The 23,934-nt window shown below is 41.1% G+C and overlaps 1 protein-coding gene across 1 annotated transcript in view; it reads right to left on the bottom strand.

Moving 5' to 3' along the window:
- Window positions 1-1,097: 1,097 nt before the first annotated feature.
- Window positions 1,098-23,934, bottom strand: part of LOC149070889 (rho GTPase-activating protein 44-like) — a 73,777-nt gene continuing 50,940 nt past the window's right edge. The window contains exons 3-16 of the mRNA XM_089248503.1: window positions 20,802-20,878; window positions 20,597-20,708; window positions 19,236-19,312; window positions 17,974-18,097; window positions 17,511-17,661; window positions 15,428-15,555; window positions 14,192-14,239; window positions 12,262-12,325; window positions 10,694-10,775; window positions 10,511-10,591; window positions 8,585-8,710; window positions 6,902-6,981; window positions 6,436-6,586; window positions 1,098-2,375 (exon numbers count right to left, since the gene is read on the bottom strand). Coding sequence (XP_089104629.1) covers window positions 1,298-2,375; window positions 6,436-6,586; window positions 6,902-6,981; window positions 8,585-8,710; window positions 10,511-10,591; window positions 10,694-10,775; window positions 12,262-12,325; window positions 14,192-14,239; window positions 15,428-15,555; window positions 17,511-17,661; window positions 17,974-18,097; window positions 19,236-19,312; window positions 20,597-20,708; window positions 20,802-20,878 — 2,379 coding nt within the window. The 3' untranslated portion in view covers window positions 1,098-1,297. The remainder of the gene's footprint in view (window positions 2,376-6,435; window positions 6,587-6,901; window positions 6,982-8,584; window positions 8,711-10,510; window positions 10,592-10,693; window positions 10,776-12,261; window positions 12,326-14,191; window positions 14,240-15,427; window positions 15,556-17,510; window positions 17,662-17,973; window positions 18,098-19,235; window positions 19,313-20,596; window positions 20,709-20,801; window positions 20,879-23,934) is intronic.

Below are 23,934 nucleotides of genomic sequence, written 5' to 3' on the forward strand. Positions count from 1 at the left end.
TTGTTCTATTTCGCCCGTCGAGTTCACCATCGGCGCGTGTCACGTTCTTGTAAATAAATAAAATAATTATATTCATTACAGTATTGTCTCACCCTAATCACTTTGCCCGGAAAGGGTGGGGGGGTCATGATGCTCTCAAGACGGCCCTGATGATAATTGGTAGAGCCCGGATTATATGCAAATGCTTTTGCATATTTTGACCTTTTTCAGCATTAATGCATATAAATGCATAAAATCAAAGAATAATTTTTCAAATAAATATTGTCATATAAATTGTTCATACAAATAATATTGTTCAAATAAATATTTTCACAACATCAATTTTTATCCCCCGCAGGTGAAATTTAGTGAATTGACACATATTTATAAAGTATTTTACGAATATTTAGCGTTTTATTGTAAGGCTATTTCTAGAGATATGTCAAAGCGTTAAATTTTGTTTAGAAATAGTCAAAATTCTTTTGTTACTGGTGTTTTCGTTATTGAGCAGCCACGACAAACTAAAAATTACAAAATGCCTGAATAAAAAATATGTAGAAGTTATTTGCATATGCGGTATATATATATGAGGGAATATTTTGGTTATAAATGAATACATATGCACTAAGAAATAGAAAATATGTATTTTAAAAACACGTCTGTTTTTTTTGCATAGCGATTTTTTAATGCGTATTTTCTCATTTTTTTTGTACATACTTCGGAATTTTCGACTTTTTCAAGATTTCTAGTGCATATTCTGGAGTATTTAATGCTCATTTTGCATTTTAAGTTCTCATTTTGCATTTTAAGTGCACATTTTGCACTAAGATTTGCATTAAGATTTTTGGTGCATATTCTGGGGTATTTAATGAATATTTTGGGATTTTCAGTCCACATTTTGTATTTTAAGTGCTTATTTTTCAATACATAAGCGCATGTTTTTGCATTTTTAAGCGCATATTTGCATATGTTTAGAGCGTATTTTGCCATTTTTTTAGTGCATATAATCCGGGCTCTAATAATTGGTGTTTTTCTTCGTTTTGATTGGCTGTTGGAACGATCATGTTTCAGAAAGACATTGAAGACCATCGTCATATGGATTCAATAAAGTACCAAAATTGATCGAGCATTTTCCAAAGCCAACTTTATATAGTATCGCATCTAGGTTTCGAGAGTTTTTGTCTCGCAAGAAAGTACGTGTACAATCAACAACAAACAAAAGCAAATAAGCCTGGGGGGGGGGGGGGAAAGGGTAAAAGAAAGAAGGCATTTATAATATACGCATATATATATATATATATGATTGTGTTCATTGCGGTTAAAGTCTCGTGTCTTGATTATCCGCACTGACTTTCAGTTTGATGGTCGCGGCGTTCTTTGGCTGTAAAAACTCGCGGCGTGAATCGTCATCACCGCAGTGATTCTTTCGTAGTTTGGCGGATTGCTCGCCCCCGCCAACGGAAATAACCGTACGGTACTGTTCTTCGTCGTTGTCGACGTTCTTTGGACTAGACGTGTCGTTCCGAGACTCGATGCTGCTCAAGCTCTCGACCGGCGACGGGTCGCTGAAAACCGAGTCGTCTTCAGCGGAATTCAGCGCGAGCTGTTCGCTGCCGTCGCACCAAACGGCGTCGGACTGCCCCCTCCTGTTGTCGTAGTGATCGAACCATTTTGGCGTGCCTGCGCCGATGACTATTTTACCCTGGGTTGTACTACTACTACTGACCTGCGACGCGACACTGTTCTGAGGGCAGTGGGACAGTTTCTCTTCTTCGAAATCGGAGTCGTCCATGAAAGATATCGTCGAGTCAGTCTTTTTGCTTTCAAAGGTCACACAAACCTCATTGATGTCCACTATGTCCCGCTTCGAGGTGTCGATCTCACTGGCGCGTTTCGCTGTTGTTGGTTCTTCGGTTTCCTTCCTGCAGGCGGTGTTGCTAACGGGTATTTCCGGTGGTGGGAAAGAAGGTCTCTCCTTCCGCACCACAGACTTCTCGAGCAGAGGCGGAAGACCGGCCGCCCTGTGTTTCGATCTCGCGGGTTTTATCACCGGGACCGAGTTGTAGGCGACGACCATCTCCGATTTCTTGGTTGGGTAGGTGCTGGCGCGACCGCATTTCGAACCGGCTTCCGGCTTTACGTCCGGCTTACGACTGTTGTTCTCCAACGGACCGGTGAGATCGCCGTAGTTTGCGGATAGGAGATTTTCGTGCGACTGGCTCTGCTGAGACAGCTTCCTGAACGGAACGTCTCTGCCGTCCGTGTTGTTCGGCTGGAAAATTCCGCAGGACATGGAGCGAGTTATCGGGAACTTGGATTCTTCTTCTTCGTATCTCGGCGCTATTGGCGCTCTCTTCTTGGTTCTGGTCACTACTCTTGGGCTTGGCGATTTGGGGCTGGTGAATATAAAGAATACACATTTTTAAAAAAAAAAAGTTATATACAAATGCAAAGATCACAACGAGAAAAAAGCACAACAAAATGGGCGAAAAAAAAAAAAGATGCTCATACAAAATATGGTTGCCGAAATATCTAAAAAATTGCAGAAACCTAAAAAAAGAGCTAATACAGTCGACACTCGATATAACGACCCGTCGAAAACGGACGTTATATTGAGAGAGGTCGTTATATCGAAAGAAAAACATATATGACAGTCATTCTATGAAAAGATTTGGGTCGTTATAATGGAATGATCTTTATAACGAGCGTCGACTGTACTAATAATTATGAGAAAATACAACACACTGCCGATAAAAAAATTGTGATTGTCTTTTTAAACATGTCTATTGTGGTAGAATTTTCATGACACCTGGTGGTAAAGAAGAGGAAACTTTTTTCTCCTAGATATTATGCCGGAGGTGAACTTGGAAAGAAAAGTCTACTAGTCTCCGCCGGGAATCGAACCCAATCCGGGCAAGCGCGCTATCCATATACACCACAGGAGACGTGACCATTCCTTCCTTATTTACGCTCTGTAGCATGACAATCGGAAGTAGAGGCATATAGTGGCTTCCCTTAACTTCAGCAAATCTCCTCCACTGGGAAGTTAAGGAGGGCTACTATGCGCTCTACTTCAGCGCGTCAAACCACAGAACATAAATAAGGAAGGAATGGTCCTGTCCCCAGTGGTGTATAGAGAACTTGCCTGGATTGCAAGAGGACTGGGTATGATTTCCAGTGGAGACTAGTAGGCAGCGAATTCACCTCGGTATAATATCCAGGTAAAAAGCCTTTCCTTCATACATTGGGCTGAGAAAAAAATCGAAATCATCTCAACCTGCGGGATGGGGGGGGGGGGGTAAGCGGTTCCATTTATTCACAACCCCATTAGAGAAAAACTCCCTGCGATAGCACAACCTGGAATTTTCCCATGTACTAAACAATATTGGTGTCCCCCTTGTCGAAGCACTCTATTGACGTTGAAGTAATAACTCATGGTCCATCCTACCCAAATTTTAAAAACTTTTAGTATATCCCCTGTACTACACCTACGTTCCTCCAATGTAAACATATTCAAGAAATCAAGTCTTTTTCATAGCAAGTGTGTTTTCACAAGCCTTGTGTGCCCACAAGAGCACGCGTAGCTCTTCTTTGCACCCTCCCTCAACCAAGTCTATGTGCCTCTGTAGGTATGGTCTCAAAAATGTTACTCCAGTCCAGTACGAACTAGGCCTCAGAAAAGTGGAAGAATGACTTTAGGAGAACGAGAAGAGACCTTTTTAAGAATGAAACTGAGCATTCAATTGACTACCACTGAGCAATATTTAGAAAACTTAAACTGCTCATCAATGCAAATTCCCAAAGCGGTGATCCTAGTTGCATCCGGGTGGGGGGGGGGGGCATGACAGGGCTCCAACCCTGAGGCCTGGGATGATTCTCATCATTTTTTGTATTTTCACACTATAAATACATCATAAAGGGACCCTGCGAAAGATTCCAGCCTAGGGGTCCTGCTCTAGGATGTGAGAACCATGTATCTCGGATAGTGATAGTATCAACTCGTAAGTGGAATGTGGGTTGTTTGAACCAAAATGAGTGACCATCCACTTGTCAACCCTCAATTCATTTGCCCATGCTGTAATCATATTCAAGTTCGACTGGAGTATCTCCCTATTGCTTGGATTCTTGATTACCCCCCATTAGTTTAGTGTCATCTGCAAATTTGTTAACAATCCCATCAATACTCTGATTGAGTTTATCGATAAAAGAGTGGGACAAAGGATAGTGCCGTCTTAAAGAATGGGCTCACCCGGGCACGGCCCAGGGGCCTCACAAAAATGAGAACCAGTTCAAATTTTCGAGAATTCGCCAGGTAGGGCCTCAGAAAAATGAATTGGCCCGGGGGCCCATGATGCTCTTAAGACGGCCCTGACCAAGGACACTTCCTTGAGGTACTGTCCACAATCAGAAATTTCTCCATTTGCCATGATCATAACTTTTTACTCACATTTTACATCCTTCATCATGGCATAAACGACGAAAAAGAGACTTTTTCACTCGACAGCATTTACGCATAATCTAAGTAGCAGATATTGAGATGAGGATGCCGTTCAAACGTATATTATTAGTTGCTGAAATACAGGTAAAGCTGGAAAAAAAATTAAAATTGAATTGACCAAGAGGTGGCAGAAGTGCAGAGTTTGTTATTTGCAGTAGGACATATCTTCAAAACAAAGCTCTGTGCTCTCACGTGCTTCAACAAGTTTCAAGGTGGACGGTTAATCGGTTATGACAAGATCAAAGGAGACTGTCAACATATTACTTTGCTGTCCATGGCAGTATGAGTTTGTCTTTTTTATTATTGGTGAAGGAGGATGATCTATATTTGCAGCTCTTCATTGCTGGTTTCAAAAAGTGGTGACAACACCAGAGGCAAATTTATGGCTTTGCCGCCTATCTCCTATTCTAGTCCGATTTTGTTAACTATTCATTTCTCAAATTTACCGCCTTAGGCTCAGTCCCCCACTCCTATAAATACATTCTCAGAGTCACTCTTTCTTTGTTACTCATATGCTTGCACAATTAATTGGCCAATATTTTAGTCATTCACTGATCCAGTCACTCCTATGCTTACAAACTTTCAAGATCACTCTTTTGGTCATTCCCAAGCTCACATACTCTTTTGAACATTCACTGTTTTGGTCATTCACATGCTTGCACACTGTTTTTAGTCATTCACATGCTTGCACACCGTTTTTGGTCATTCACATGCTTGCACACCGTTTTTGGTCATTCACATGCTTGCACACCGTTTTTGGTCATTCACATGCTTGCACGCTGTTTTTCACATGCTTGCACATCGTTTTTGGTCATTCACATGCTTGCACATGCTCTAGGTCAGTCTTACAATCGCTCACTCCTCCATGCTCTCTCTGTCACTTGTTTCGTTGCTCAATGACCTGGTCACACACTCTCTGGGTCACTCTCAAGCTTGCAAACTCTTTAGCTCACTCTGTTGATAATTTGTTAACCTGGTCATTTGCTCTCTAGATCGCTCTTTCAGCCACTAACATGCTCGCAAACTTTCTAGGTCAGTGGTTCTCAAACTTTTTCTTTTGTGGCTCCCTTGCCCTTATGGACATATATCAGTGGCTCATGGTATTGAAATAGGCACACATGAATAAGAGCAAGCTCGCCATGACGCCCCTATAGGAGCCATGACACACTTTGGGAACCACTGATCTAGGAAACTCGTTAGGTCACTCGCTGGCATATTCCTTCACTCTCTAGTGGAGATGGATTTATAGTTTTACCGCCTGTGAGCGAAACAATTTTTTTTGTTACCCTTCTCCGATTCCACAAACTCTAATTTCCTAAATTTTTCTGTCCCCTCCAGACTTGCTACCCTTGGCCAGGGCTGCAACTAGGGGAGGGGAGCAGGTGGCTCTGTTGCCCCGAACAGAGAGGGTTACAAATTTCCATCCTTCAACCTCTCTTTTAACTAGGGGGTAACATTGCTAAATACGCCACTGTTCATTACCAGGCAAATATGCTGTCATCAAGGCCGCAGTCCAAAGGGTGGGGAACTTAGGGAGTTAATTGCCCTGCACGAACCAGAAATCTGCAAAAATGACTGATATAAAGCAAAATTATATGATTGAATTTCAAGTGCTATTGCTCCTCCTACCAAAGAAAGGAAACTTCTGGCTGGAAAGTTCGGGTTCTCATATAAAATATTTCACTTGCGGAAGCACCATAATTGCATTAGAATTGAATCGTGCCACATTGAACTCACTTGGACGCATCCCCCCCCCCCCCCCCCCGTTGCTTAAACATTCATTTCTCCATAGCCGAATCATCCCTCAGACAGATCTAGCTCTTTGCTGTCACTAAAAATATCAAACCTTGCAGTGCCGCCATCTCTAAGTCAACCCATCCAGTACTTGAAACTGTTGCCAGCGCTTTGTCTATATTTCATAGAATAACCCGTAAAAGAACTAGTTTTGTCATGCATACCTGTTTGTGGGGCTACTGGACAGCGAATCAACGGCGGAATCTCCATTGGACAGTTTCGTCGTTGAGAGACTCAGCTGGGAGTCTCGTAAGGAACTAAGGAAGCCATTGAGATTACGGGGTGATATCGGAGTGCTCACGTGAAATTCAAATTCTGTGGAAGGAAAAAAAAGGTCGGTGAAAATATAACTTGTGATGCTTTTGATGATGATGAGATTAAAATGTACTTGATAGATTCACAAGTGATAAAGTGATTAGCGTTACAGGTTTACTGACAGTGGAAAAGTTAGTCTCAAAGCTTTTTGAACAGGCAATACTGAACGAGAAAGAAGAGAACATCAAATGAATTTCAGCGATAAGTGGAATTCAAGCATTGAAACTTAATATATTTTTTATGATCAAGTGAAGAGTAGGTTTAGGTGACAAGACCACAGTTTATGGGCCTTTGCAATGTTCTAGAGATACATACCACCTGGAAAGAACCAATCGGCATACGTGATCAGAGAATCTACAATCGCACTGTGCATATTTGTCGCGGTCATGTTCATGCTGTAACGACACAATAGAAAATGATGTAAGAATTCCGACATTGTATCAGAGAAAAACTCAGTATGTCACATGTAAACACATATTTTGTTAACACTAGAATGACAGGAACATGGGCAGAGATGCGGGGAGGGGAACAACATCAGAGGTGGAGTTGACTAATCTAATATAGGCCTGTATGCATATGAACTGACATCATCATCATCATGCCCCTCCAGCAATGATAATCGTGCCCCCCCCCCCAAGACTTTCAAGTCTATCTCTGCCTATGGACAGGAATTTTGAACTATTTAGAACAACAGATAGCGATCAGCAAAAAAAATCAATATTAATTATTTTTCTTTACCAAGAAGACAGTACCCATTCAGTTCTGTCGACTTATTTTTACAATAAACCCTTGTCCATGTACCAATTTTTTGAAATTTCGGATGAAAGCGCTCGTTTTGACAAAGACTAATCCAGTGTTTTGTTACTTTAGAAAGAGGTTAAAACTACAATTTTTTGAACTGTTTTAATTCATGACTTTATTTACACTTGGCAGTCCACTGACAAGGTTTGAAGCAGAATATGCTTGGGAACTTTGCAAAGAGATTGCATATGCGGAGTGAAAAAACCATGAATAATCTGATCAAATCATCTTTAATTCTAAACCATGAACTCTCTGATCATGAATGCCGCCTAATCCTGAGCAGTGTACGATACACATGTATGCAAGACAGCTTTCCGATGCCACTCACATTTTGCACTGAATGAATTCATTTTGTCAAACACATCAATGACACTTATTAGTGGAGTAATGAAATTTCATAGCTTCTGGAAGAAATTTTCTTTTCCCGAGATTTCAGACCAATTTTTTTTGCTTTTCACGCTATAAATTCATCATAAAGGGGCCAGTGAAAGTCTGGTCAGGGGGGCCCGCAAAAGAGGTAGGGGCCCTGCTCCAGGATGTGGGGGCCATGGGGGCCCCCATATAGTGAATTTATAGTGGAAAGAACCAAAAAATGATAAGAATTGTCTCAACTCTCCTTCTCATACTGGAGCCCTATGAAAGGGTAAAACCAAGAAAAATGAAAATTCCTTTCATTGCGGACATTGTACCAGAAAATGCAATGCAGTAAAAGAGCAAAGATCCATAGAAACACTAAATGAATGGAATAAGGTATGACAACGAGCTTTTTGGAAAAGCTTGTCGTCCTCATTTCATTTTGTACTTTTGAATGCTACAAAATGAGCACTGGAGAAAAGCAAACATCATGAGCGAATTATCTCTTCACCATGATCTGTTCTCCCCCCCCCCTCAATATTAACTTTCATATAAGAAGATTGTCCATTTTAGCATGTTTTGCAATCATATTAGTTAACTATCTCAAAATGGTCGCTACTGTCATTCTAGGTACAACATCATTTTACAACTAAACTACGGAGCCTAGAATATTTATATTTTAGAAATTTAAGAGATTTAACGAGATGGGAAGTCATGCAATTTCAACAACTTCAGATAAACTGTTTCTGTGTAATTGCACATGTCAAAGTAGTTGTGCAGACCATTTCAGTTGTTCTAGTGTAAATGCACCAAGTATTGTTAATATAAATGAGCTATACTCACCCAAGTGCACCATCGGACACTGGCGACCACAATAGGTTCGGACCCATAACAATTGCCAAGTTCTGGGAAGACATCTTATTCTTCTCTGAATTCTGACACAGCTTCGATAGGAATTTTATCAAGTACCTGAATTATGAAAAACAATCGTTTTCAGTTTTGTAACTTTGAGCTATACTTCTGTTACATACTATATTACCTATAGTTTATACCCATGCAAAAAAGGTCCCTGGACCTACAATATTAATTTAAGTCATATATTAAGAAAATGTGTTGAATTAAATAATATTTAGCGATTATCAGCAGCATATTTACAGGAAGGGGAGACTTAGCAGGCTATAGCCCTGGGCAGCAAATTCTGAGAAGTGGGAAAATTTGAGGAATGAGTGGTCAATTAGTAGAATGGAAGGGTGACAAAATTTGTCTGTATGTCCAGTACAGCTCATATGCAGTAAAACCATAAATTCGCCTCTGCCTAGACATCACGGTACTATGTTAATTAGTGAATAAAGGAGTGACCTAGAGAGTTTGCAAGCAATCAAGTGATCATAAGAGTGACTTAGAGAGCAAGAGACTTGGTTGGTGAGAGACCAAAAGAGTGACCTACTGAAAGTGCAAGCATGTGAGTGATCAAAACACTATGCAAGCATGTGAGTGATCAAAACGCTATGCAAGTATGTGAATGATCAAAAGAGTAAACTAGAGAGCTAGTTAGGGATCAGGTAAATAAAGGACCTAGACGGTTTACAAGCACACATGAGAGTGATCAAAGATTAACTTATAGAGCAAGGAAACAGAGTGAGCAACCCAGAGAGTTTGCAAGCACGTGATTGATCAAAAGAACGACTCAGAGTGCAAGGGATGAGGTCAGTGGGCAACCAAGAGTTTGTACACATGTGAGTGACCAAAAGAGTCATCTGGCGATCAAGTTACCAGGTCATAGAAAACTAAAAGGAGTGATCTACAGAGAAAGGGCAAGCGTGTGAGTGACTAAAACAGTGTGCAAGTATGTGAATGAATGGCCAAAAGAGTAACTTAGAGAGTGAGGAACCAGGTGAGTGGGTGACCTAGAATGTTTGCAAGCCCGAGAGTGATCAAAAGAGTGACTCAGAGGGCAAGGGAAGAGGTCAGTAGGCAACCTAGAGAGTGTATAAGCATGTGAGAGTGACATAGAGAGCAAGGGACACGGTCGGTGAGTGAGTTATGGAGCTGGAATGCATGTGAGTGACTAAAACAGTGTGCAAGCATGTGACTGGCCAAAACAATGACCTAGAGAGTAACAAAAAGAATGACTTAGAGGCAAAATATCAGTTTTATTTAACCTTCTTCTAAGTAGGCCCAGGGCAGCAAATTTGAGGAGTGGTCCAGAAAATGAGACTGGAAAAGTTTGTGTTGCCCACAGGTGGAAAAACTAGAAATCCACCTCCCGCAATTATAGGGATTTTCGAAAATAGTGGTATAAATATATTCATTTAACGTATAGCATGTACAATTCAGATGAGCCTTCAGGCTTGCGTGTCTGGCATTTTTCAATTTAATTAATCCATAGAATTGAAATTTTAGTTTGGACCTTATCGGGGGAGGGAGTGCTTGCTCAGGCTCAATGTTTCGATTGATATTATGAAGATAATGACAAATATTAGAGACAGCGTCCTCAAGTCCATGCAGCCCAATAGAAGTGCATGGTTATGTGAAGTGGGTGGTTTCAAAGAATCTAGTATCGTGATAAAAGAGGTCTGTTGTACTATACTTTCTCTCAAATATGCCAATCACCTTTTTTGTGTTTGTTGGTAGAAATTTTTTGTCAGACATGAACATGTGCGTATATCGTTGTGGCAAAAAAGCCTAGTTGTGTTTGGTTTGTTTGGTCCACAATGTTTAATTCAATTCATGATATGAAATGCATCGGAACTATCATAGAAAATTTACCTGAGGTTCTTGAAATTCGCCACTGGTAAACTGTTGACAACTGTCCACAGTGCTTGAAGTTGTTTATCGTGATCCCGTATTCTGAAAAAGTAAGGAAATGCATGTTTTTTTTTTCTTCTTCCAAAAATATCTTAATTTGTTAAATTCCCAATTTTCTGTCAGGCTAAATGATTTTTTGTTTACCTTGCGGCTTCCATCCAGTCATTATACAGGCTGTACGTCAGGAGCGGATCAGGTAGACTTCGTAAATACAACTTCAAAACTCCTGCAAAAAAATAATAAAGGCGAAATATTATAGTTACTAAATTAGACCGTATTTTTTCTTAACATTCCATCTCGAGCACAATGTGTTGATCACTGAGTTCGAGAGCAATGTGCTTAATTAGCATGCATTCAAAAACATAATAAAAACTTAATTAAAAAGTTCGTTTTATATAACTATCAAGTGACGAATATCATTGGGGAGGGGGCCCAAGCATACCTGCCACCAGGTGCAAAGCCTCATGTGCTGCCCTTAAACACAACCCTGGCAAGAGACAGACAAGGCTTTAGCTTATTTTACCCTGTGACGAACCTGATTTTTTTTAGCACAAAGCCACAGACACCATTGTTTACTGAACAAAATGTCAGTCTCGCTTTTTAAGAAACTGTCCCAGATTACACACGCGCGATCTAGGATTATTTTACCGTTCTTAATTGCACCAGATAACATAACAGTTTGAGTTCTGAACCATTTCAAGGATGCCCAGACCCTCGCTTCAAGTGCCTATTACCCACAGCATTCCTGGCTCCGGCGACACTGCCAGTAAGGCAGACGTATATAACGAGGTGAATTTTATTATGAAAGTTATTTAAATTAGTTTCTGGTGCTCCAGAGCCACACAAGTAAGAAGCTGAGGTTTTTCTTTGCTTTGACCGTTCCAGAAAAATAACTGGCAAGGGGCGTCAAAATGTATAGTTGCCTACTTGTGAAATTCTTGTTTCTTATATAACACTCCCCTGCCTGTTCCCTCAAGTTCTCTCAACATTTCTATCATCAAGGTATGGCTCAAAAGCGCGATATCATATGAATTTTCAGTACTGGAAATTTTTGTTAAAAATTTATGTCTGAGTAAAGTCTGAATTGCCGCCCCTTACAACCTGCTGCATGGGTGCACCGCACCCCTTGCTCCCCCCTTCTTAAGCCACCCCTGAACATCATTATTAGGGGGTGTCAATAGAAGAAAAAACATCAAAGTTTCTACAAAAGACCTTGTATTTGGCATAAAACTAGTCAATCCAATTTTAATGCAGTGGGACGTGGTTAAAAAATGGTTAAGGTAAAAATCTTCTAACACCAATCTTCCTCAGCTTCATTCATTGCTGAAGATGCCTGCCTCCAGTTCATTTGTAGCTAAAGATATCTGCCTTTGCTCCATTCACAGCTGAAGATATTTGCCCTTGCTCTATTCACAGCTGAAGATATCTGCCCTTGCTCCATTCACAGCTGAAGATATCTGCCCTTACTCCATTCACAGCTGAAGATGTCATGCCTGCCTTCATGCGTGGATTTGGAGAGGGGGGTGGCATGGAACAACCACCCCCTCTGGAGAGCCGAATAATGTAGGAAAAATTTATCTGTCCTGTAAAATATGGGACGATTGAACTAACTCAGACGATTCGCCCCTCCCCGTCATATCGTCTTGGATTGGCGCTCGTTGGAAGGAGTATGAGGTTATGTGCCTATTGCCTTTTTTAGTGATAAACGTTACCTGCTAAGTTGTGAGGATCCCTCTCGTCTTCTATCAAATGGGAAACATTGGCATCGAAAGCACTCTGAAAAATAAAATAAAATAGTATTTAGGGTGTAGCCCTCTTTTTTTGTGTGCAAACATAGAAACAAATCATTCCCGAAATTGAAACTTTATAACTCTATTAGTTTTTTTCCTTGTATATATACAAAGGGCCTATGAACTTCCTATAGGAAATTCTTAGGTCCCATTTTTTTAAAAATATAGTAGAACCCTATTTATCCGAACATCAATTTTCCGAACAATTCAGTCAACCGAACATCTTTTCAACCTAACTCGTCTTCAGTTTTCTATAGTCAATGATGCTCAACAGTTGGTATTTTCTGGAACTTGAGAAGCCTCGTATCTCCCACTTCGATGGCTTCATTCTATTGTACAATAATCCTCTTCCAAACAATTGTACATAACTGTACCTATTAGCTATAGATGTAAGTATGGGCAGATCCGGGTACAGTTTATGAAGTTATAAACGATTGACAAACAAACAAACGGGTGAATAGGAGCAGATTTAGCTACCATCTTTCTTTTGTCTGACAAATTTGTCTTAATCCTATGGGTGTGCCTTAATGAGAGGGAGGGATGCGTCTTCTTGACCATAAGACAGTTCTTATCACTGTGCTTATTGCCAAGGGCGGTATAGTTTGATGCTGAATTTCAACTTATTCCTTTTTACATTATCGAATTAGTTTCAAAATCAATTCTCCGAACTTTTCACTTTTCCAAACACCCTTCGGTCCTGATGTGTTCGGATAATCAAGGTTCTACTGTAATAATTTTACTATAGTGGAGTCTGAAAATTTCTAGACCTGTAGCCACTCATCTTGAGCTTCATGCAGAAGATTTTGGTTTTCGAAGAATTAATTCTACCACTAAACCACACACGCACCTTGTCCATATTCCTCTGCGGAACTTCTATCAAATTGCACATGTTGGAATGTGCGTGTTGTGAACCTTACGTGAAGTTTGTTTCTGTGTAATGCTTGTTATGTGTAGTGTTGCCATGGGCCATCAATTTTTTTTTAAACTATGCATGAAGTATAATGATAGAATAACTGTACCGTTGTAGGCCTGTTGCTCTCTGTGGCAAGACTTTTCAACGGGGGGGGGGGGGGATAAGTTTGCATATGCACCTTAAAGTTGGGAACTTCTATATTAGTTCTGGGGATTGCTTGGACACATGCTACGAATTGCTGTGGGTGCTCAAGCACACACAGCAGCCTTGGCTGTAATGCCAATGAATCCTGCGGAATCTGCTGTGATATGATTTTGACTTAACTCTATCATTTTGCCTGAGCTCACTTTCTTTTGAACCTAGACCAAGCATTCACTGTCGGGAAATTCACAGACTATAATTCATCTCAACAGGAAAATTCACCAATAAACAATTCATTGATGGAAAAATCATTGCTAGGAAAATTCACAGACACCAGTTCATCACGAGTGAGTGACAGAGTGATTGAGCAAGTGATTGACCACATGAGTTACTGAGTGAACTAGCAAATAAACTAGTGAGTGAGTAACATCATGAGTGAGTGAATGATTGACTGAATGAGCCAGTGAATTGGTGATGAGTGACCAAGTGAATGAGCAATTGTGAGCAAGTCAATGACTATCAGTGACCAAGTGAGTAGATGAGCATGTTAGTTTAACATTATACATGCCATAATGGGTTGCAAGATAGATGAACGTTTTCCAGATCTTGAAAATCAGGTTAGAGGGGTCTTCATGTTACGAAGATTGCAAATGTTGTAGAGAATGAACTTGTTTTGTGAGTGCCCTTTTGTGAGTTTTAAAATTTTATACCATCCGAGCATCTGCTTAATATTATTGCTTATTACTGATAATGAATGTACAGATTATTGATGAAACTGACAGAGCAAATTAAACTCACTTTCATTTTCCTGATCTTTGTTACGCTTCCTCCGATTCTGAACAAACCCTGCAAAAGATTCTCGGTTAAGACACAGAAACGTAACAGAAGATTGAATACATTCAAGAGAAATTATGTAATTCATAATAATTCCTTTTTGATATTACATTTCCATATAAACATAGCACAAGAGTAAGCAGGATCATCTTGAACGCACATATTATGGTTCCCGAGAAAATTATTGCATCTGGGACCTCTATTAGTCTGTCATTATTTATACAGTCGAATCCCATTATAACGAATTCCAAGAGACCAGAGAAATCACTTCGTGATAACGAAATTTTGTTACAAAGGAATCCCAGGTTTTTGCATTGTTTCTATGCCAACTTATCTGGGGGATCAAAAACGTTTTTGTTAAAACGAGATTTTCGTTATAATGGTATTTGTTAAAACAGGATTTGACTGTATTGATAGCAAGGCAAGATTATAATTGGGGGTAGGGGTTCATGCCAGTTAAGGTCAATGACACATCAGATAACATTCGAATTAAACAAATTTATGATAGAGACCATATTGAGCAGTATCTCATGACTCGCTGAAACATGTAACAGTGTAATGTTAAATAACCATGATTTTTTTCATCTTATTTCAATGTTCTGTGGATGTAGTTGAAAAAAGTGCCTCTAACAGGGCTAGTTTCAAACTTTGTCTTTATTTAGGATTCATCAAGCGGACTATCATTTGAATACTGTGGGTTTGAATTTCTGTGTTGATCTGACAACCCACTGAAGATGCAGAATGCTCTCGACAGGCTGCAAATTTATTCTATGCTCACTCTACAGAATGGCAGGATAATGACATTTAAAGATAAGGTCCGGTGGGTGCCAGACAACGTTGCCAACTTAGTTATTTTCCAACTAGATCTGGTCTATTTTTCGGCCCATTTAGTTGGAAAAAACACCAATGTAGTTGTTTTACTAGTCTTTTTCAAAAAAATTTCCTGTGCACTAGTAGTCTATTATTAAATTACGAGAAAATACAGGAATTTTCCGGGAAATATGGGCGTATGGTCATCTAAATAATGACTAAAATTAATTCTGGTTGCTTAAGCACAGTTTTTAGTTGTTTTTGATGAAGAATCTAGTTTGAAAATTGTTTGACTGTTGGCAACACTGGTGAAAGAGAATTAGCTTATGCCCACTCTCTGTACTATCAAATGTGACTAAAATTTACACATATAATTTTATCATTTCTCACTTCCTCGTCCATTGCACGATCCAGAAGCCAACAGATGCAGGTCTCGATGACAATTGCAATCTCTCTGTTGCTGTACCTCAGATGATCTTCCAAGGGAACTCCAAAAACAGGATGGTACGGACAATTACCTAAAAAAAGAACAGCAACATTGAGATGAGTATGAGAAAATATGGATGATGTTGTATGTTTCATATGCAACAGAATGAAAAGAAAAAAGTGTTGATGTTATACTTTACTGGCAATCTTACAACGCTGGTCAAGCAGTCACAGAAGCAATTCAGTCTCGTTTTTTACTCATGAAAAGGTGAGCAAGAATATTCATTGTGAGAAAAAAAAAATTGCCCAACGGCAGTTTATCATCACATGAATTCTTGAGTGAGCAACAGGAAAATCAAGAAAGTGAGTGAATGATTGAGTGGGTGAGCAAATTACTCACTTTATGTAACTCAATTGCTCAATCAATTGCCTACTCACTCTAACATTAATCTCTCTCTCTCTCTTAGTCTCTTATGCATTTGGTTATTTTCCCACTCCTTCACTCAATTGGTCTTTTAGTTAGTGGCATGTTAACAAGTTTGGAGAAGCGACAACTTTGAAGAATGAGCTGTCAAAAGAATTAGTAGAATGGATGAAGGGCAGCAAATTTTGTGCAGCCCACCGGCAGGTAAAGCAATAAATCTACCTCTGCCTAGAGAGTGAGGGACTTAGTCAGTGGGTGACCTAGGAAGTTTCCAATCATATGAGTGGCCCAGAGCAGTGATTCTCAACCTCTGGAAGCCCACAACCTGGTCTTAATATTTTGTGAGTGGAAGGCCTGGTCATATACATGACTGTTGAGAAACACTGATCTAGAGAGTTAGCAAGCATGTGAGTGACCTAGAGAGTTTGCAAGCATGTGAGTGACCTAGAGAGTTTGCAAGCATGTGAGTGACCAAGAGAGTTTGCAAGCATGTGAGTGACCTAGAGAGTTTGCAAGCATGTGAGTGACCAAGAGAGTTTGCAAGCATGTGAGTGACCTAGAGAGTTTGCAAGCATGTGAATGACCAAAACAGTGTATAAGCAGTGCTGTCTTAATGTGCAGGGAGGCGCCTCATGATTATGAAATCTGGTTAAGATTTTCAAGCTTAAGCAAAGCATGTAAATTAATGTGCAGAAAAGCATTTTGTGTCAGGTAGGAGAAAAATCATTTTGCCCGGGTGGGGAGGGGGAGCATGACCCCCTACGAATGGAATGGGGGCAGGAATTTTCAGCTGTGAATGAAGTCAAGGTATCCGTAGACATCTTCAGCTGCAAATGCAGCCAAGGTGATATCTTCAGATGCGAATGCAGCCAAGTTAGTATATGAACATGGTGCATGCTGGTTTTCAATTCTGCAAGTCGGTGCGGTTACAAATTGGTTAACTTGAATTTCAGGTTTTTTTAACTAGTCCATAATATTCGGTGAAATCCATAATATTCGGGGAGAATTAGGACGGCCCTGTGTGCAAGCATTTGAGCATGAAAGTGACAGAGAGAGTTATTTAGAGAGTGAAGGACGGGGTCAGTGAATGGCTGAAAGTGTGACCAAGAAAGTGTTCAAGCATGACCAAAAAAGTAACTAAATGACAGAGACGTATTTACAGAGGCAGAGGTGTTGAGTTTAGAGCGGCAAATTTGAGTGGCCAAGAAAATTGAACTAGAATCAGGGCTGTCTTAAGAGCATTATGGGCATCTGGCAGAGGTGCCGACATAAAGAAAATATTGGAGGGACTGAGAGTTGCTAGTCGTCCCGTATATACGGGACTCAAGCGTGTATGTAGGAGAGAGACGGTGCAATGAATGGTTTTGTCAGAAATTATTTGGGTGAAAGGGGGTTCAAATAGCCTCCCTAAGAGGCTCGGGTGGGCAGCACTAACTATAATGCGAGCAGGGCGGTAAAAAATAAGTCCAGCTCTGCTTTTAGTCATTCACATAATGGTACAATTGGTGACAAACTGTTGGTAGTGAATTTTCTGTGAATTATAGATCACTAATGTGTTCAGAGTTTTTACAAAAATACATCGATATAAACTTATAATAATTATATTTATTGTATGATGCTTACTTATTTGAATCTCCAGTTCAGGTAATGTGGATTCCAAAGCCGTGTAAGCGGCTTTGTGATACTCGAGTTGCAATTGGCACTGTCTTACGAATAATCGGGACAACTCTGGTTCTCTACTGATGAGGTTGAACATTTCCGTCGCCAGCATATCCTGCAATCAAAAAGGAAGGAAAGGATGAATTTGTTGACTGAGTTGTTGCTTGAAGTTTATCCGAAGTAGACATGTTATGGTCTGCAGAATAATTTGCAAGAAATTGAGACGATAACTTATATCTGTACAACTGATTAGATGCAAGCCAATGTCAAAATCACAACCATATATGAAAATGTACTTGATCATTAAGTGGAAACAGGGACGGCTTAAGTGCATAAGCGAGCAATAACAGTAACTTATTTCATATCATGTTAGGCAAAAGGTACTCAATGAAGTTATAACACAAATAAAACTGTGCATCAAACTCACACGACATTGGTCAACTTTAGCAGCGGCATCTTCAGACTCTTCTTTGAGTGCATCGGCTTTGGATATAGCGGCTGGAAGGTTGCTGTTAGAAGCCTGTTGGCAATTTTTCGTCGCAGCCTGAAGCCTATGCAAGAAAATTGGAAACAAATGAAACAAATATCATGTGTTGTTATAAAAATCAAAAATTTTGTTTTAATGAGAAAGAATTCAAATCGTTTCAACAACGAGGAAAAAAACTAGAATATGGTACTAATGCGTGCCACCATCTATTGAGAAATCAAAACGCTTTCCTAAAGGTGACAGCATGGTTAGGGTATATCAGAGATTGAAAAGTAAAACTGGATTCTATTCACCTTCCGGCTCATAAGTGCTGGAACCTAGAGGTTTAGGCCATTTTTGCACCCTTTGATAAACTTTGTTGGGGGGAGGGGGACTGAGTGTCCACAGGTGTAAAATTATGGAAAATATTGGAAGGGCTTAAAAATATTAGGGGGTGTCAAACCTAGTATTTTTATAAGTATTATGGCAAATATTGGGCCTGAAACAAGTTACAAGTTCACACCTATAGCTTATTCGCCAAATTATTTATTAATAAACAAAGCAATGCATGCCCCTGCCCCTTCATCCACTCCCTTGAATCTCATATATATGTGACTTTTTGACAACCCTAGGTCCCTCTCATTTTCTTTTTCTACATGTTAGCGCCACTATGCAGGATGCTTTTTTTTGCATACATACAATGGTGCTTTACACCAGTGGTTTCTCAAACTTTTTTCAGCCCTCCCTTTGGACCATATTTCCTTCTTGTGGCTTCCTTTTCATATCCAGGGCTCTCTACCTTCATCCAGGAGCAAGACCACTTTCCACTTATCATATAGTAAGCAGCAAATCTCATTATCACTAGGCCCAGGGAAGTCTGAAGTGTTTTGGACCCATGGGTACACTCGACTAGAGTTTTTGTTGTGGACCGATTTCTGGAATTAATTCTGTGGGGGGGGGGGGGGTGCTCTGCCGCATGATACAGAATTCTGTGGGTGATATACCTACAGCACTCCAGATCTGATGCCACTGACTAGGCCCCCACTTTCAATACCTCCTGTCTATAGGAGTTTTACCACTTGGGCCTAGCTGGCTCATGCATTAAGGCAACCCTGGGTGTAAGGGAAGGGGTGTGCTCTTAATCTAAGGGTAAAAAGAGCGGTGCTCAAGAATGTGAAGGTTGATGACCCTGTGCTCTAAAATTGAACATTTTCCTTTCTTACCTCAGTTTGGCTGCATCCATATCAGAAGTCAATTTGGCGAGCTGTTTCCGGCACTTGGCGACGTTGGCGATATCAGTCTGGAATATGCAAAAAAAAAAGGTTTTTACAGAAAATTTCCCGTTGGTGGAAAACAAAAAATAAGAAATGGTAATTAGACATATTATCCAAAAACTGAGCGATTTGTCGCCATAAACTTGGTTTTTTTTTTCGGTTAGCCGAACACAGCTAAATACTGTACGAGATTCTTAGCATGTATTTACAGAAAAGCTTAGCGAACTGCAGAGTGGCAATTTCAGAGGAGCGGCGAATTTGAGAAATGAATTTTCAAGAAAATTACAGTAGAATGGGAGAAAGGTGGAAAATTTGTATAGTCCACAGTTGGAGGGAAACCATAAATCCGTCTTTGTACAGAAAGCGAGGGACTAGCTCAGTGAGAGATCAAACTAGTGACCTAGAGAGTGTGAAAGCATGTAAGTGACCTACAGAGAAAGGAATCGGATGAATGAGAGATCAAAAGTGTGATCTCTCTCTAGAGCGCAAGAGACCAGGTAAGTGAGTGATCAAAAGAGTGATCTAAACAGTGTGCCAGCATGGGAGCGACCAAAAGCATGACCTGCACAGAACAAAGGATAAAGTGAGTGAGTGACAAAAGAATGACCAGAGAGCAAGAAACCAGGTCTGTGAGTGACAAAAGAATGACTAAGAAAGTGTGCAAATATGTGAGTGGTCAGAAGAGTGACATAAAGAGTTTGCTAATATGTGAGAGACCAAAACAATGTACAAACATGTGAGTAACTTAGAAAGGAACCAGATGAGTGAGTGACCAAAGAGTAACATGGAGCATACACAAGCATGTGACTAGAGAGCAGGTCACCAGGTCTGTGAACATGAGCAGAGATGTGGTGGGGGGGGGGAGAATTTCCCCTCAGTGGCAATGGTATAGCTGACTGATCTAATGAATATTTATAACTATGAATGGACATCCTCATGCTCCTCCAGCCATCATCATCGTGCCCCCCCCCCCAAGGCTTTCAAGTCTATCTCCGCCTGTGTCTGTGAGCGACCAAAAGAATGACCAAGAAAATGTGCAAGCATGTCTGTGAGTGGTCAGAAGAGTAACATAAAGAGTTTGCCAATGCATGGGTGACAGTGACCAAAACAGTGTGCAAGCATGTGAGTAACCTAGAGAGAAAGAAACCAGATGAGTGAGTGACCTAGAGGTTGTGCAAGCATGTGAATGACCAAAAGAGTGACCTAGAGAGTGTTCTTCAGAGAGCACAGGACCAGGTGAGAGAGAAATCAAAAGAGTGTCCTTACCAAAAAAGATATCACGCCAAGTTTGTTCAGATCCGTCAACTCACCTTGAGTATGTTTTGCAATGGCTCAACCACAGCTTCCTCGACTGAGAGCTTGTATGCCAATAGGTCACTTGCGAGGGCATCCTGGACTCGAGCGCAGTCGACCATCGTCATCCTGAACGTAAAAAAAAAGCCAATATTAATCACCACTTGCGTAATACACATGGCAAATCATCAAAATGCGCAATAAGAATGTTTCATTCCTCACCCTAAGATAGATCCTTCACCAAGGTTCAGGCCCCATTCTTCCATGCATTGCGCCAACTGTGCTTCCGGTATTTTCTTCTGAAAAGAACAAGAACCACACACTAATTAGGCACGGAAGAAACTTCTAGGCATAACCTGGGAAAAAATATCATGATGTAAGAATCTTTTTTTTATCATCCCACTCCTCCAGAGGAATATTTACTGGGGGGGGGGAGGGGGGGGGTTAGAGAGCTATAGCCCAGGTCAGATTTTTATGGGCCCTTTTATAGGTAATTCATAGTGTGAAAGGAACAAAAAATGGTAAGAATCGTCCCAGGCCCCAGCGACAAAATTTGATGATTGAGTGGTCAAGAAAATTAGTAGAACACGGGAGAAGGGCGGCAAAATTAGTGTAACCCACAGGCGGTAAAACCGTGACTCTGCCTAGAAAGCGGGGAACTAGGTTAGTGAATGACCTAGAGAGTTTGCAGGCATAAGAGAGAAAGGGACAGTGGGGTCTTTGGATCAGTGTGGGAAGAAAAAGAGTTTGCAAGCATGTGAGTAACCAAAATAAGTGTGTAAGCACGAGATTGACCAAAAGGTTGGCCTAGAGAATGAGTGATCAATTCAATTGAGCAACTATATGAGTGACTTAGAGCATGTGAGTGATAAAAACAGTGTGCATGCATGTGAATGGTCAGAAGAGCAGTAGGTCCGAAAGAGAGCGGCATGGAGATAAGATGCTCGTCTGCAACCGCGAAGGTTGGTCAGGTCCCAGGTTCGAACCGGGGAAAGAATAGAGATAAGATATTTTCTCTAATGAGCTTGAGGCGACCACTGATAGATGGCGCCTTCATTTCCAATCCAACTCGTGAATGGCAGGGAACTGCGTACAGTGATAAGGCTGGAGTTGGTATGTGGTGAAGTAGGTTCCAAAAGAGTGACCTTGAGCATGTGCAAGCAAGTGAGTCACCAAAAATATTGAAATAGAAGACAAGGGACCAGCTCAATGAGTGTCTAGATGAGTGGTCTAGAGCGTGAGTGATCGGAAACAGTGTGCATGTGAATAGCTAGGAGAAAGTAATAGGGACCAGAGGTCGCCAGGTCCCAAAAGAGTGACTTAGAGTGTGTGCAAGTGAATGACCAAAAGACTGCCATAGAAAGCGAGGGACCAGATCAATGAGTGACCAAAAATGTGACCTAGGGAGCAAGAGACCAGGTCAGTGAGCGTCCAACAGAGCTACACGGAGTGTGACCTAGGAAGCAAGGGATCAGTTCAGTGAGCGCCTAAAAGAGTGACACAGAGTGCAACCTAGAGAGCAAGAGACCACCAAGTCGGTGAGCATCCAAAAGAGTGACATGGAATATGTGTAAGCACGAGAGTGACCAAACAGTGGGTAAGTAAATACAGGTGGGGCCTGTAAATGACCGAAAGACTGAGTGCGGGACCAGGTAAGATAGCGATCTAGAACAGTGGTTCTTAATCGAGGGTGCAGGCAAGCCCGTAGCCAGAAATTTCGTTCGGGGGGGGGGGACCAAAGTGATAGAAATTTGGCTATCTTTTTCCCTTTTTCCGGTCATTTTCTCACATTTCGGGGCATGAAATTCGCGTTGCGAAAGTTCCTTCTCCGATTAAAAACGCCATTAATATCCAAAACACATTTTGTGGTTTATTTACATTGTTGCAGCACCTCGAATATCTCAGCAAATATTGCACTTAGAAACGTGGAATTTTTCTTGTTGGCCTCGGAAGAGACAGGACAACAACTTTCTCTCTAACTGGGGTTTAATTTTTAGGACAGTGTGTCCATACAAAAATATAGATTTCCTTTAATTCAGTTACACAATGCATTTCCACTCTCAAACCTAGTGTACAGAGTGATTTCTGAACATACTTTGAGCATTTTTTCAATTGAAACCATATCTTTATGCAAACGATTGATGAGATAAAGGCCGCATTAAGACTTACAGGACACCCTGTATATTGTTGTATCGGTTTCCGGGATGGGTCATGAAACACACTTACTTACGGGCAAGTATTCTTGAGCTATGAATCATGATCCAGACTTGATTCGCTAGGGCTTCCGATACTGGTCGCACAAATCCATTAACAGCCAGGGTCACACGACTCATACTTGATTCGAAGATGGGTCTTTCAAATTCACTTACAGCCAGGGATTTTGAGCCACGGGTCACCAACCCACTAACAGCCAGGAACTCTCGAGCTATGGATCATGATCTAGATCAGATTCGCTAGGGCTGCCGACATGGGTCGTACAAATCCACCACCAGCCAGGGACCTTAGAGGCATGGGTCACGACCCCGAACTTGATTCGCGGATGGGTCGTACAAATCCACTTGAAGCCAAAGACTCTCCAGCTATGCGTTACGACCCAAACTTGATTCGTAGAGGCCTCCGAGATGAGTCGTACAAATCCACTTCATGTCCTTTTAGTAATGCATGTCCTTATTGCGTCACTGGTTTCTCTTAATTTCGAGAAACAAACAGCCCTATGGGTCGGGAAGATGATCTTGCGCTGAAAAAGGTTAAGAACCCCCTGGAATAGAAACTAATTATCCAAGAGGGTGTGGGAAGGGGTAAGTCGCATTGCACTGGCTGTACGGAGATGGGAAAAAGGTTAAGAACCACCGTATTAACTCTTCAAGCGGCAATTAGAAATCACTAACCCCCCTCCGCCAAAATGCCATATCTTTTTTAATGAAGTGGTTGCAGACTAAGGGGCATAGGGAAAAGTTTTCCATAGAGAAATCAAGTTTATAAAACACCCGAGCTTGTTAGTGCTGAAATAACAGGCTTTTGTGGAGGCGAGATATCTCGTCATTGCCTCTTAAATGGTTAGAACCAGGACCCCCGGGGCGAGGTAGCCCGGGTCGATAAGATACTCGCCCAAAGTACCAAAGGATGTTTAGAGGTGTCGCGAGTTCGATACCCGGTTCATCTTTGTCAGAAAACTTTCCCGACACAGGGGTACAACAGAAACGGCGACATGACCACAGAAAATATTGCTACCGCAGGGTGTCCCGCATCGAGGGGGTTAGCGCACAAACCTCTCGGCGAGTATAAAAAAAAGTCAGCCGTTCGGAATCGGCAATAAATTGTAGATCCCGGTCTAATTAGCCCTCGTGTGCAGAAA

Source organism: Pholcus phalangioides, unplaced genomic scaffold (genome assembly GCF_987345545.1).
Source record: "Pholcus phalangioides strain wild (caught in Gottingen) unplaced genomic scaffold, Ppha-v1.0 ptg000020l_1, whole genome shotgun sequence".
Classification (NCBI taxonomy): domain Eukaryota; kingdom Metazoa; phylum Arthropoda; class Arachnida; order Araneae; family Pholcidae; genus Pholcus; species Pholcus phalangioides.